This window comes from Oryza sativa, chromosome 5, assembly GCF_034140825.1.
Source record: "Oryza sativa Japonica Group chromosome 5, ASM3414082v1".
In the NCBI taxonomy this organism is placed as follows: Eukaryota; Viridiplantae; Streptophyta; class Magnoliopsida; order Poales; family Poaceae; genus Oryza; species Oryza sativa.
Window position 1 is genome coordinate 6,490,603 of NC_089039.1, and position 13,574 is coordinate 6,504,176.

The 13,574-nt window shown below is 43.4% G+C and overlaps 1 protein-coding gene across 7 annotated transcripts; it reads right to left on the reverse strand.

Annotated features, from left to right (window-relative positions):
- Window positions 1-518: 518 nt before the first annotated feature.
- On the reverse strand, window positions 519-8,845 carry LOC4338068 (uncharacterized). Of its 7 annotated transcripts, none has more exons than XM_066310842.1 (4): window positions 8,732-8,845; window positions 8,286-8,631; window positions 766-2,881; window positions 519-692 (listed from the first exon to the last, which is right to left on the reverse strand). In XM_066310842.1, the coding sequence occupies exons 1-3, from the start codon at window positions 8,752-8,754 to the stop codon at window positions 1,019-1,021; spliced, it is 2,232 nt and encodes a 743-aa protein (XP_066166939.1). In that variant the 5' UTR covers window positions 8,755-8,845; the 3' UTR covers window positions 519-692; window positions 766-1,018. The 7 variants fall into 7 exon arrangements, with proteins under 7 accessions (XP_066166939.1, XP_015640640.1, XP_015640639.1 ...); XM_015785154.3 differs by having other exon boundaries at window positions 519-702; XM_015785153.3 differs by having other exon boundaries at window positions 766-2,917.
- Between the last annotated feature and the right edge of the window lie 4,729 nt (window positions 8,846-13,574).

Below are 13,574 nucleotides of genomic sequence, written 5' to 3' on the forward strand. Positions count from 1 at the left end.
ATTTATAATCGGAGAGAGTTCTTGTATAACAAGCTGTTTGATCTCAAAGAGCATTGGAGCGAGCTCAAATAGCTTTTCGAATCTGATCTTTTCCGACCAGCTTACCACTATTTCAGACATGATCAACCACAAATTTACCTGTACAAAACTATTCCAGGGAAAATAAGTTGGAAGTGATGCAGGTTAGCCAGGCATGTGGCTAGATCACACCTTGGCAAAGGAAAGGAGTATGCAATGGAGTCATAGCTATGGGTAGAGAATGACAGAAATAGGCCGACAGATAGTGAACTACCACCACAGTATATTTTCTCAACTTTTGGAAAATGGTGAGAAGGAACATAGTACTTTCTCCGTTTCACAATATAAGTCATTCTAGTATTTCCCACATTCGTATTGATGTTAATGAATCTAGATAGATAGATATGTCTAGATTTATTAATATCAATATGAATGTGAAAAATATTAGAATGACTTATATTGTGAAACGGAGAGAGTAGATGACAATGCACTCATCAATCAGTCCATGAAATGACTACACAAAAATTGTATTATGCCAAAGCTATCCCAATCCATAAATGTTTCTAAATCTCTGAACCTAAATAATTCAACACAAAAACCTCCAGTTCAGAGGAGGATATAGCCAGAGAGGCACAGAGGATAGCAGGTGCAGGGTCATCAGGGCATCAGGCAAGCTGCAAAATTCTGTAACCAAGTTAGTACCAGCAGAGCAAGAAAAAGTTTGCAATCTCATTAGTAATTACTTACATGGAAATGGTAACTTGCCACCAGGATTCTGTTGAAGTAAACTTGATGGATGTAATGCTTGATGCGTCGACGCAAAAGTAAGAACCTCCCAAATCAATTGAGTCCTCTTTTCACAGGGCTCTAGTACAGCAAACTATGGGTCAAAGAAGACCAGAACTAGCTGCACACTGTTCATCAACTTGAGAAAAGTTTGAGCCATAACCATTGATTGGGACAAAATATAATCCGAATGATTCATCTGATGGGCTACAAATTAGACCTTTCTATGACTTTTAGTCTGACCAGACAAAATATTTCCACCCCTTCTTATAACGAAAAACGGTACACATGAATACATAGGTGGATAATTGCCATCATCTGTGTCTTGTCTCGGCTCCAAAACATGCTTCGCCCCGGGGCGGAGCTTCACCGGACCAGACCTTGAAATATACCTGACACCAGAAGAAATGTTAGAATTGTCGACGTCTATTTTTCTCGTCTTCCAAACAGTATCTCTTGACATGGTGTTTACAGAACTTGGGATCTCTGCAACTCCTCTGATTATCTGGTTTTGATCCTTTCTAAAATTTGTACCATCAGGAGGATGAACTAGTAAGTTTGCAGGATAGGGATTATGTTTCCAAGTTGAATTGGCACGGTAAACTGCTGACTGCTTGGCATGTGGTATGAAGGTAGGCAAGAATGTTGTAGCAGACAGTGAGTTTTGATCAGATCTTGTGTTGTATTTTCCTCCTTGAGGTGAAAATCCAGCAAGCGCATTTTGGCCACAGTGCAAATATGAAAAGTCCCTCAACCTATCTTCGCATTCGATTCCATTCCCAGAGAAAACATCAGCTTCCGGAAAACGACGCTTTAAATTATGCATTTTGTATCCAACATAATCATGGCTTGTGCTTGGGGCATCTACCTGTATATTGGAAAAACTTCGGGATTGCAGTGACAGAAACGGGTGACCTTGTCGTGGCAACTCTAAGAAAATATTAGTAGTATGATGGCAGCTGACAGAGGAGTTCACATGCACCTTTGCTGTCTCACCAATGCATTTGCCACCTGTTGTGGAAACTGTAAGATCTTTTCCCATCAGACGCATGGTACGTTGTGACATAACTGCATGCTCATGTTGCACATTGATTTCAGAATGTAACATGGGTTTCTCAGAATTCAGCTGGTTTTCACATGGACAAGAAGAAAATTCTCTTCCAGCATGATGAAAGTTGCCCAAATTCATATTGGTGTACCAATTCTCCGTAAACTGACTTGTGTACTGAACTGTATGCTGAGGCAATATGTAAGGAGCCTTTCCTTCCATAGTATCATCTCTTACTGAACTTCTCTCATAATCAGCATAAAACTTATTAACTTCTGTTGAGTTCAATGGATGACCAATCATTCCTCTGTCAGAAATGTTAATTGCTTCATCAGGCAACAGTGAGGCTATTGATCTTAAGTTAATGATTCTCCCAAGATCACAACTGTTAAGTTCACACTGCGATCGCGGTGATTTGGAATGGAGGTCTTGATTGTGCTTAAGAACAGCTTCTTCTCTTACATCACCAGGTATTTGGAGATCAGAAGTTGCATTCTCCGTATGCTCAAGATCAGGCACCTCTGAACCAGAAATGAATGCGCCATTAAAATCGGGAATACATGGGAGCGTGCGATTCAGATCAATCAAGTTAATTGGGTCCTTTGCACCACTTGATTCAGAAGTCCATCTGTCGTATATATCCCTACCTGAGGCTTCCTTGTTCTCATGAGAACTAATTTTTGCAGATACTAATCTGTCAGCTTCATTAGACTTGTCTGAGTACACATTGCAGTGGTTTTGCAGTTGGGGTAACGTGGAACTTAGCTTGTTTCTAATATGTATGTCATCCACCCCTGAGAATGTAACATGCTTCCCCAACTTGTGGCTTAGCTCTATGGCTTCTGACCCTTTCAGATTGCTGCATTTCTCCTTGTTGATGCTGACAGTGAAAGAGGAGCGCTTTGTATGCTTTCTCAGAATGCTGTTCTTCGGGACCTTAGCAGAGTTCTCTGGCTTCCATATTTCAAAATCATACATCTTCATATTCTCGATGTTGATGTGTTTTTGTCTTTCATGTACCTGAAATGTCTGGGGAGAAGGAGGATGTAACTTGTTTACTGAAACCTGGAAAGTTGCACGACCATGAGGGTTAAGTCATATATGCAGATTAAATAATTGCAACATAGTCACTATATCTTTATATATGGTATCTATCACTGCATCATTACACAGCATAAACTTAAAAACTGCATGGACGGACAGACTTGGTTGTTTTGGTCACTATAATTAGGTCAGGAAATATTACAATGATGCAATCACTTGGAAGTCCCTTTTCAATCTTGTCGGATTGTCAGAATTGCCTATTCACTTGAAACTTTAAAATGTAGCACTATATTTATAAGGCAAAATTTTCTACAGAACATCGAAAGATTGCGGTCTTTGCTGTAAGACACCCAAAGATCGTGTATTTACTCATGGACACCCTAAAAAAGTGGTAATTAGCTGGTGGACACCAGTCGCATTATTTTATTATTTTCGATGAAAACGGAGAGAGAAATTTTGGTTTAAGACAAGTTTACCCATGGACCCACTTGTCAATCTCTTTTTCTCCGTTCTTCTTCCTCTCTTTCTCTGTTCTTCTTCGACAGCAACGCGACGCTTTTGCCGAGCGGAACGCTGGAGTGCTGCGTCGACCACCAGCACGTTCTCAACCTCAACCCCCTGTGCAAGCCCAGCGAGGTCGCCTACACCCTCATCCCAACAGTGTTCTACTTCGAGTTCCTCCTCATCAACTCCGGCAACGACGTCGCCACCCCGGAGCCCGACCACTGTGACCTCGTCGACGTCAAGCTCGGACACGAGTACGAGCTCGTCGTCACCACCTACTCCGGCCTGTACCGCTACTGCGTGGGCGACGTGCTGTGTGTGGCCAGGTTCAAGAACGCGGCGCCGATGTTCACCTTCGACAGCCTCCTCGGTCTCGGTGGCACGCCGGAGTTGCTCGTGTCGGAGACAGGAGACGTCCTCCCAATTCGGCGGGCCCTTCTCGTACTGCCTCTCGCCGACGAGCGGCGGCACTGGGTTCCTCGCCCTCGGCGCGCCCAACGGTAGCAACACAGCAGCCGGCTTCTCGTTCACGCCGATGCGCTGCATCCCCTCGGTGCCGACGTTCTACGTCATGACGCTCACCGGCATCAGCGTCGGCGGGGCACCGCTCGCCATCCCGCCGTCGGCGTTCTCGAGCGGCATGGTCATCGACTCTGGCACGCTCATCACAGGGCTCCTGACGACGGCCTACGCGGCGGTCACGGCAGCGTCGGACGCGGCGGCGACATCGGACCTCCTCCACGACCTCACCCCGGAGAGCTACGTCAACGACACCGCGCTTCGGCAGAAGGCGGAGGATGACCACGGCATTGGTTTACTCGGCGGCGACGATGATTTGCCCACCTTCGACCGCCTCTGGAAGTATGGAAGTATTGTTGTGGCTACGCCGGCGTGTCGCTCGCCGCGGCGCGCGCGCTCGTCGACGGCGCCTTCGAAATCACCATCAACTGGTCCGGCGGCATGCACCACGCGTCCGCGTGCAAGGCCAGTGGCTTCTGCTACATCAACAACACCCTAATCGCTATCAATGAGCTCCTGCCGTATCCCTGCCGGCCCGGTCGCCATTGCGCCGCCGCCGAGCTCCCCGAGAGCTCGGTGCCACCGTGCATCGCCGCGCCATGCGCCGGGATGCCGCCGTGCATCCTCGTTGTCGGTGGTGAACCCCGGCGATGCGCCGCCGCCCCGCCGTGGCCGAGCTATCTCGGCTCAGGCCGGCCGCGCGTGTCGCGCCTCTGCTCGGCTCAGCGAGGAAGAAGAAGGGGAAAAGAAAGAAAAGAGAGCAGGGGTATTTTGGTACTTACACAACTCTTTCCCTCTCCATTTTGACCGGAAATAATAAAATAATGGGAGAAGTGTCCAGCAGCTAATTACCACTTTTTTACAGTGTCCACAAAAAGATTCACGATCTTTGGGTGTCTCACAGCAAAGACCGCAATCTTTCAGTGTCCTGTAGCAAATTTTGCCTATTTATAACCAGGTTTTTTTTATGCCATTTTCAGCAATAGAGTTAGAAGCTTAGTTCTGCTTGTCATGCAAACTAAGTGAGCTCAATTTGAGTCAATTTTCAGAATGGACTAGGAAGTGGATTCATACAAAGTTCCTCCTGTAAATTTTCTGCAACTTCTATTGTAATGTACCTAAGTAGTCAGATCAGCCGGTCCCATTGTTTCATTGAGAGAAAAAAACTGAAACTGATCAATATCTATTTCCTAGGACACTTACATTGCACAATTTATTAATAGAATCTTGTTTAATTGCTTCTTATACTTCCTTCACGTGGGATGGATGCATTCTAGGACTCCCAAAGAGAAACAATGAAGAATCAAGTTTGCATGAATCCAGAGAGCTCCAAAAATGAAGTCCAGTCCAATACATGTTTTTCCGGGTGCAGAAATGCTCTCAAATAAAAACAGTGACAACTACAAAGTTGTCAATCTTGTCAATAACATAAGTTATACTACTCATTTGCTAAATCTGGATTAATGATGCTATAACCGCTAGATAATACAGGGAGATGTATCATGTAGGCACTGTTCAATCTGAGATGTATGTATACCTGGATATCCACATACATCTCAGATCCAAAAGTCCAATGAATGAGAAAATCAAGAAATTTACCCACCGGGAAATACCCCCAATGGAGCTGTTCAGATAAAATGGGTGAAGACTCATGATGACCTCTTCGGTCTTTAGACTTCGCCCATTTACATGCGCTAGCCACTAGCATTTGGGCCTAAAGCACAGCTGCACCTATATATAAGCCACAACTGGCCCATCACCGCTCTAGAGCTCCTTCAGCCAGTACAACAAATGGCCCATCAACTCCATTACCTGCCACCGATTCCGAAGACCATTTCTATAGTAGTGACGTTGGCACAGTCTAATACACACCGTTGGCCACAAATGTTTTCTAGTTATATTATATGTTAAAAAAAGTTGTTGAACACACAATGACATGGGAACGCTTTTACAGATTATTATATATATGCTGTTCATCCACATGGATAAATTCAGGTATTTCTATAAATAAATATGAGTAATAAAAAATTTTGAAAGGTTGACTGCATGGAAGGACTAGTGCTTCACACACTAACCCACTTATTGGAATTGTTGCATATATTGTTTATAGATATGCCCAGCTCACTTTCCTCTAGACTCGCTTTTAGTATCTAAAAAGCGACAATACTGTTTTATTTAGCCAACTGCAAGAGATTTCTCATTTAAGCCAATAACTTGAAAATTTAATGCATGGAGTGTCCACATATCCCCTCCATTTTGTAGTTACTCATCGTTTATTACATTGACAATCTCTCCAATATAATACATATATGTACCATTACTTTTAATAATTATATTTTATAATATTATTAATTGCATGGAAGTTTTTTTTATGACAAATCTATTATGCCATTTTTACATATCAAATTTTAACAATTTAATATATTAGTGTGTTAAAGATTTCAAGTGTTACATTGCAACATTATAAAACAATACCAAAAAAAGAATGAATGGTGGGTACTTACCAACTCATTTGCTTATAAGACACCACCAAATTTGGAGTGAAGGTCTCACTGATATGCGGGTCCATAGATCCTCAGGCCCATATGTCACTGAGCAGTACTGTAGAGGATCTAAATTGCCAAATTTAGAATTCTTTTTCATCGCTTTCTATTTTTCAGCGTCGCCTTTAACTTAAATTGTTAAGAGTACCAAGTGTAAAAATCTGACCCCAAAATTATTATTTTCTACTTCAGTCATGTGTCTATATTTTGTACTCCATACCTCTCTATTTATATGCCTTCCTCTAATCCTCTGTATGTAAAAATAGGGAGAGAATCCCTATGGAAATGGCCAAATGGGTACTTAGCTAGAAGCATTCTATGATCAAGGGACTCTCCACTAAAAAGATTTAAAGATGAAATAAAACAAGAAAAATAAAACAATTAATGCTACTCACAAGTGTACTCCCTCCGTCCAAAAAAAAAAAAGACAAACTCTGAATTTCCGTATCCAACGTTTAACCGTCCGTATTATTTAAAAAAAATATGAAAAAAATTAAAAAGACAAGTTACACATAAAGTATTAATCATGTTTTATCATCTAACAACAATGAAAATACTAATTATAAAAAAAAATTCATATAAAACGGATAGTCAAACATTGGACACGGAAATTTAGGGAGCAGTAACTCTTCGATCAAGATGCATTACAGCAAAGGTACGCATGCACACTAGTACCAATGAAGACTAGGACTGCTACTTGTCATGTACAGCTACTGCCTTCTGTCCTATCATCCATCAGTATTACACGCAGCTAGCGCCACGTTAGTACGACTCTGCAGAGTGCCACTGTGAACTTAATTCGATCGATTCCTCTCCTCTACTGTGAACAAGGAGTAATTATAATTAATTCGAGGAGTACTATCTAGGAGTATCGATCTCCTGCAAACTAAATACAGGAGTACTACTATTAAGCATGGAATAATAATGGCAGCAATTAAGTATTTATGCTCCTGTACGATCCAAGAACTTAACACGTTATTCACTGCATAATCCGTACGTAGAGGTGCGTATTTAGCAGCTCCAAGTTAATTAGTCTGTTCCAACAAAAAAAAAACTAATTTTTGGGTAGAGGAGTTTTCTTGGCCGAGTCCAAGAAAAGATAATAACTTTTCATACTACATTTAACTTCAGTAACAAACTTGATGTATACATGCATCCATACTATTTTCTAGCAAACCACAAATCAAAACATTGTATTTTGGTTTATAAAGGGTTATGTGCATGGATATATCAATATCCTTTTACTCCTATGTACATATAATGAATAGACTTGGAAAATAATATTAATATGATGATTATTTGAGAATAACTAAAAAAACTATAGGGTGATTAAGTGGAATGGAGGGAGTAGCACGTGTTACATGAAATATAACGCTCTCCCTAAGATAAGATTACAGACAAAGTCATGTCTGCACCTACACATGTGTACTAATTAATCAAACCACGCAAACAATCAAGCCAATTAGCCTCAGATTGCACAAGTTTCAGGCCACTAGTGTGTTGGTGGAAGTGGAACACACTGCACCCCAGTAACCCAAACATGAAAACAGCAGCAATCAATCACTAGTTCACTACTACTACTGCTAGCTAGCTTCACGCCCATCACTAATCCAAGCTATATCTATACTAAAATTAACTTTATCTTGCTTAGGAGTCTAACAAGAGCAGAAAGCTAATCTAGATATATTCTACTACTAGGATCAGAAATGAAATTTTCCATGAAAAGAAAAGTCTAGGAGCTTTAAATGCACTGTTTCATAAAGCTAGGCCGAGCTACAGGACGATGACATCATGGACCCCACGCACACCGTGCTAGTAGTTACCTTTGGAGCATTTGGTGTGGAGGAGATGAAGATCCCCTTCTTCTTCATCTTCTCGACACCATCGTCGTCTTCTTGGGACCTCGGCTTCTTCCGCCGCCGGCTATCCATGGCCGGCGCTTCACCGGTGGCGGCGAAGAGGTCGGAGACGGACCGCTTGCTGTTCTTCCTGGCCACCGCCGCCGCCGCCGCCGGCGAGCTACGACGACGACGACGACGACTCACCGCGGCGTGTAGCTCGTCGACCCACCACCGGAACCTCCGGATTGGCATCGGCGGGAAGTCGCCGGCGGCGGAGAGGGCCGGGTGCCGGGACGCCGCCGTGCCCCTCATGCTCGCCGCGTACTCCCTTTTTCGTGTCAGTCAACACCAAACCAAGAAACAAGAATATCAAGAAACCAAAAATTAAAAAAACAAAACAAGAAAACACAAAGCATCAAACTACATACCGGATGGAGAAGGAGGGCGCCATGGATGGATGAGCTCAAGAATCCCAAAGAAATCGATCGATCGATCTCTACATGGAAACGTGTGTAGAGAGTTTGAGATGTGGTGTGGTTGGCGAGGAGGAGGGGAGGAGACAGGAAGTATATAAGGTACAACAAATTTCTTAAAGGATAAGAAATTTAGGCTCGCTTTTTTAATGTTTTCCCGCTCTTTGTTTAACTTTTCTTTTCAGCTGTTGGTCGGCCGTGGACCCGCGTCGTCGTCGTCTTCACTGGGCGTGCAGCGTGCATTGCTACCCGTCGATTTCAGACAAAGAGGACCAGTAGTACCCCCTCCATCAAATAAGATAATTATATTTGCAGTCTGCATATATTCAAAATGTAATGAGAGATAAATTAAATAGTTGACCAAAATACGAGTACTCATTTTAATACTCATTGATTATATGTATGTATACACTATTTACTATTTATTTTATACTGGATGAGTTAATTTTTTCTTGATCTTAATGATAAAAATATTAATACTCCTATGTTGGGAATTACTCCTTACTTTTCTGTCACATCGTACCAATTTCAACTAAACTTCCAAACTTCAGTGTGAACTAAACACAAACACAGCCGTAGCTTTGTTTAGTCGGTGGACACGAACAGAACAGCTGAACAAATCACACATGCTTTTGGTTGATATGGCCACACAACAACCCTCATCATTTTCTCATTATATAGATTCATACGAGCAAGGCCGAGTTTAGTTGCAAACTTTTTTTTCAAACTTTCAATTTTTCCATCACATCAAAACTTTCCTACACATATGCCGTGTTTAGTTCTAAAGTTTTTTTTTCAAACTTTCAACTTTTCCATCACATCAAAATTTTCCTACACATACAAACTTCTAACTTTCCCATCACATCGTTCCAATTTCAACCAAACTTCCAATTTTGGTGTGAAGTAAACACAGCCATATAAACTTCTAACTTTTCCGTCACATCGTTCCAATTTCAACTAAACTTCTAATTTTGGCGTAAACTAAACACACCCCAAAGCAATAACAAACCAGCCAATCAACTTCGGCGAGACTGACGCAACACAGCCACGATCCAGGACCTATTCTCTAGCCACGAACTAAATCACGTAGATACATACTCCCTCCGTCATATAAAAAATCAACATAGTACTGAACATGACATATCCTAGCATAACAAATCTAGACATACATCTGCCCAGATTCATTGTACTAGATTATGTCACATCCAGTTCTAGATTCATTTTTTTTGGACGAAAGGAGTACAAGTATAAGCCTTGCCACCCCGCAGATATTTGACACCTCTTGTGCAGCCGCATCCACACAGCTCTCAACACGCACATATCACACGTACAACCATGCACTTTCTCAGATGCCACGATGCAAGACCTATACAAGTATATGCTGCATGCATATGACCAAACTAAAAATGCTTCTGCACTAGAGATAGCAATAGGCTCCGTTCACCGTTTCTCCACGGTGAATTCACCTGTTAGGTGACGGGGATGGTTAATATGTATTCACCATGGGGAATAAAATGGTTAAAAACCTTTCACCATCAGGGATGACGGGGGCGGGGACCCCGCGGTGACTCGATTTTACTGTACAGAGGACTAAATTTAGACTTTTTAGACGTTTTGGCCCATAATATTGAAGCCCATTTACTAGGCATATATAAAAGCTAACCCTAAATCAACATGTCAAACTCCAAATCCTCCATCCAAAATCCCCAATCCTCCCTCTAGATCCACACGGCAGCACGCCCGTCAGCCCGTGCTAGCCACCACCGCCATCCGCCAGTCCGTCAGGAGCCAGGCACGCCGCCATGCACCTCCAATCCGCCAGCCACCAGGCGCACCGCCGCTCGCTGCCTTCTCTCGCACGGCACGGGCGTCCGTCGGGAGCCGCCGGGAGACGCATGGACTGAATCCGCCGTCGCTGGCAGACGCCATCGCCAGGACCTGCCAGCAGCCTCCGTTGAAACGCCGCCGGGCGCTGCGCCTACAGCCGTCTTCACTGGGAGCCACCGACAGCCTCCGTCGACACGGCGCCGGGCGCGGCGCTTGCAGCCGTCTTCACCGGGAGCCGGCGGGAGCTGACGTCGCCGCGCCACCGGGAGCCACCATCGACTTCCGCCAGCGCCCTCCGTCTTCACTCGCCCATAGCCCCGCACGTCGTCCACCGTCAGCACGCCATCCGCCGACCATGGCTTCGGCCTCCCCCCCCCTAAGCTACGAGCCTACGACAGCGACGATGCAAGGTGAGCATGCTACAATCCCTAATCCCTTCTCTGTACTCGATAGACGTCTACCTCTAGTTCTTCTCCATCGAGTTATTCGTCTTCATGTGATTGTGATCTATAATTTGTTGATTTGTTGAGTGGAGTATTTTGGATATATATTGATATAATGTGACTGTCAATATGTTGTTTAACCGGGGACGGGTTCACCACGGGAAAAATTCACTACGTGGTGATCGGGGCCAGAGAAATTGTAGCCCCGTCGTGGTTGATGGGGACAGGGACGATGAAATTTTTTCACCGCGGTGACGGGGACGCGGGTGTAACCCCCGATGGTGAATTCACCATTGCCATATCTATTCTACACTAATGAAAAGATTAATTGTGAGTAACATCCTACGTCTAACACTTTTAGATGGAGGGAGGGAGTACTACCAAGTTAGTGTCCCCTCACTCGCCACTGCTTGATCGAATGTCCGAAAAGCTCCTCATGGCCGCACCGATGAACGTCATCCCCTTACCTATCATCATTGGAGCTAGTCTTCCTTGCCTGCTGCCACTAGATCCGGTCATCTCCTTTAGGATTCGGTGGAGCTAGTGGTCGCCGTTGTTGCCACCATCCCTCTACAGTAGCCAGTGTTGGTATTTCTTAACGATATTACTAGAAATATTCATTCCTAGCAATTGCGCCAGAAATAGTCCTGGTATATTTATGGTTATCCGCAAGCGCACGGATATATCATTATAGCATTTCACCCGGAAGTACTTCAAGGTATCGTATTTTTAATGTCAAGGGAAGATAATAAGAGTGAGCATTGCTAATGCACTTTATACGTATATTACTTATAATTGTCAAAGCCTAAATAGGGGTTAAATGTAATATAAGGGTAGAGTGACATGAAGCAAAGCTATTCAATCCTCGTAATGAAATAATTCTAAGTAAGTGGAAGAAGAAATAGAAAGCATTCAATTCCTATACTTCTAGTATACACTCAAATCCTAGTTTGCATATGCAAATGTACAATCATGTGGCTAATACCCCCTAACAGTGTCCTCCTGGTACTTCGAAAGACCACCCCGGGTTGCCGAGTTCCGTACGATAACATGTCATGACCGTCCAACCGAGGTTAAATACGGAGGAGTACCCTCCCCAGGAATTTATCTTAGGAATATATACTAACATGGAGGAATATCCGTACTGAGCTGTCACCATCAGCGGCCCACCTCTACTGTCCCGCAGCATATATGCCCAACTAATGATATTTAATAATCTAAGCACCATGCTTATATTATCAAATACTACTCTATACCCGTGCAGTCGACATAGAGCAACTGATAAATCAGACATTAAACCCGCACCATAACACCTCTCTGGTAGACTACCCACACAATTAATATAATGCAAAAATAAAGTAAGACCAGTACTCAGACTAAGCAAAGTACCGAAGATATATAAAGAAGAATATTCATTAATTCGGAAAGTATTACAAAAGAGATTACAAGAGCTGCTAGAGCCATATTGAAAACTCTTCCGAAGACTCTGAGGACTTTCGAACACTATTCTATACTATTCCTCTTAGCACCATACTATTAATACTAATGTATGGAGAGGAATTTAGCTTGCTTGAGTGTGTTAAGAGAGTGAATGAGCTCCTCCTTTTATAGGGCCGGTATGACGGTTGTAGCAACGCGAAATGTCGGTTTTGCCCCTGTAACCGTCATTGGAAGAGTATCTGGAGCGTACACATGGAGGGCCGAGCTGAGCCGTCGCCACTAGGGTTCGGCCGAACACAAACCTGGGCCTGTCTAGTAGGCCTCCAGCTTCGGTCAGGCACTGATAGGTTGGTTCCTTAGGCGGTTGTGACAGTGAAAGTCGGTTTCCGACGGTTACACCTGACTTGTGAGCCTATCTTAATCCATTTGCTTGCTTAGGAATGAGGTCTCTTCACTTTCTCTTTATTTTATTTGATAAATTCCTGCAACATGTTATTCTCCAAGTATAAGTGGAACTATATTATTTGAAAACAAATATGCATTATAAGCATAGCTAGTTCTCCATTATATATTTTAGTAATATTGGCGGTCAAAATTTGTCTGTAACGACTGTCAACCGCTAGTCTCCTCCCCTTTTGGCCAAATCTGGAAGGAGGAGAGCCAGATCTAGGAGATGGCAGGGGAGTAGAGGAGCCCCTATGGTGGCCCTGGGCTTTGCTCCTTTGAGGGTGAGGAAGAGGGGATCGAGGGAGCTGAGCGAGAGGGAGGGTCGAGGGAGAGAGTACTTAGCGTGAATACATGGTGGCTCTGTCGATTTTAATAATGGTTGCTTTTAACGGCGGATTCGCTATTTCATTTGCGACGGACTTTTGGATTCCTATCTTTCACTTTTCGTACGTAGAATCTTGCATAGGATTCGTGTTCTTGCATATTTAATTTACAGTTACACTAAGTACATAACACTTAAACTCAGTTAACAGTGCGCTTAAACTCAGTTAACAGTGCGCTTACACTCAGTTACATAGCACTTGCACTCAATTACAATGTACCGAAATTAGATTATTTTTTTACAATAATGTTTTCTCTAG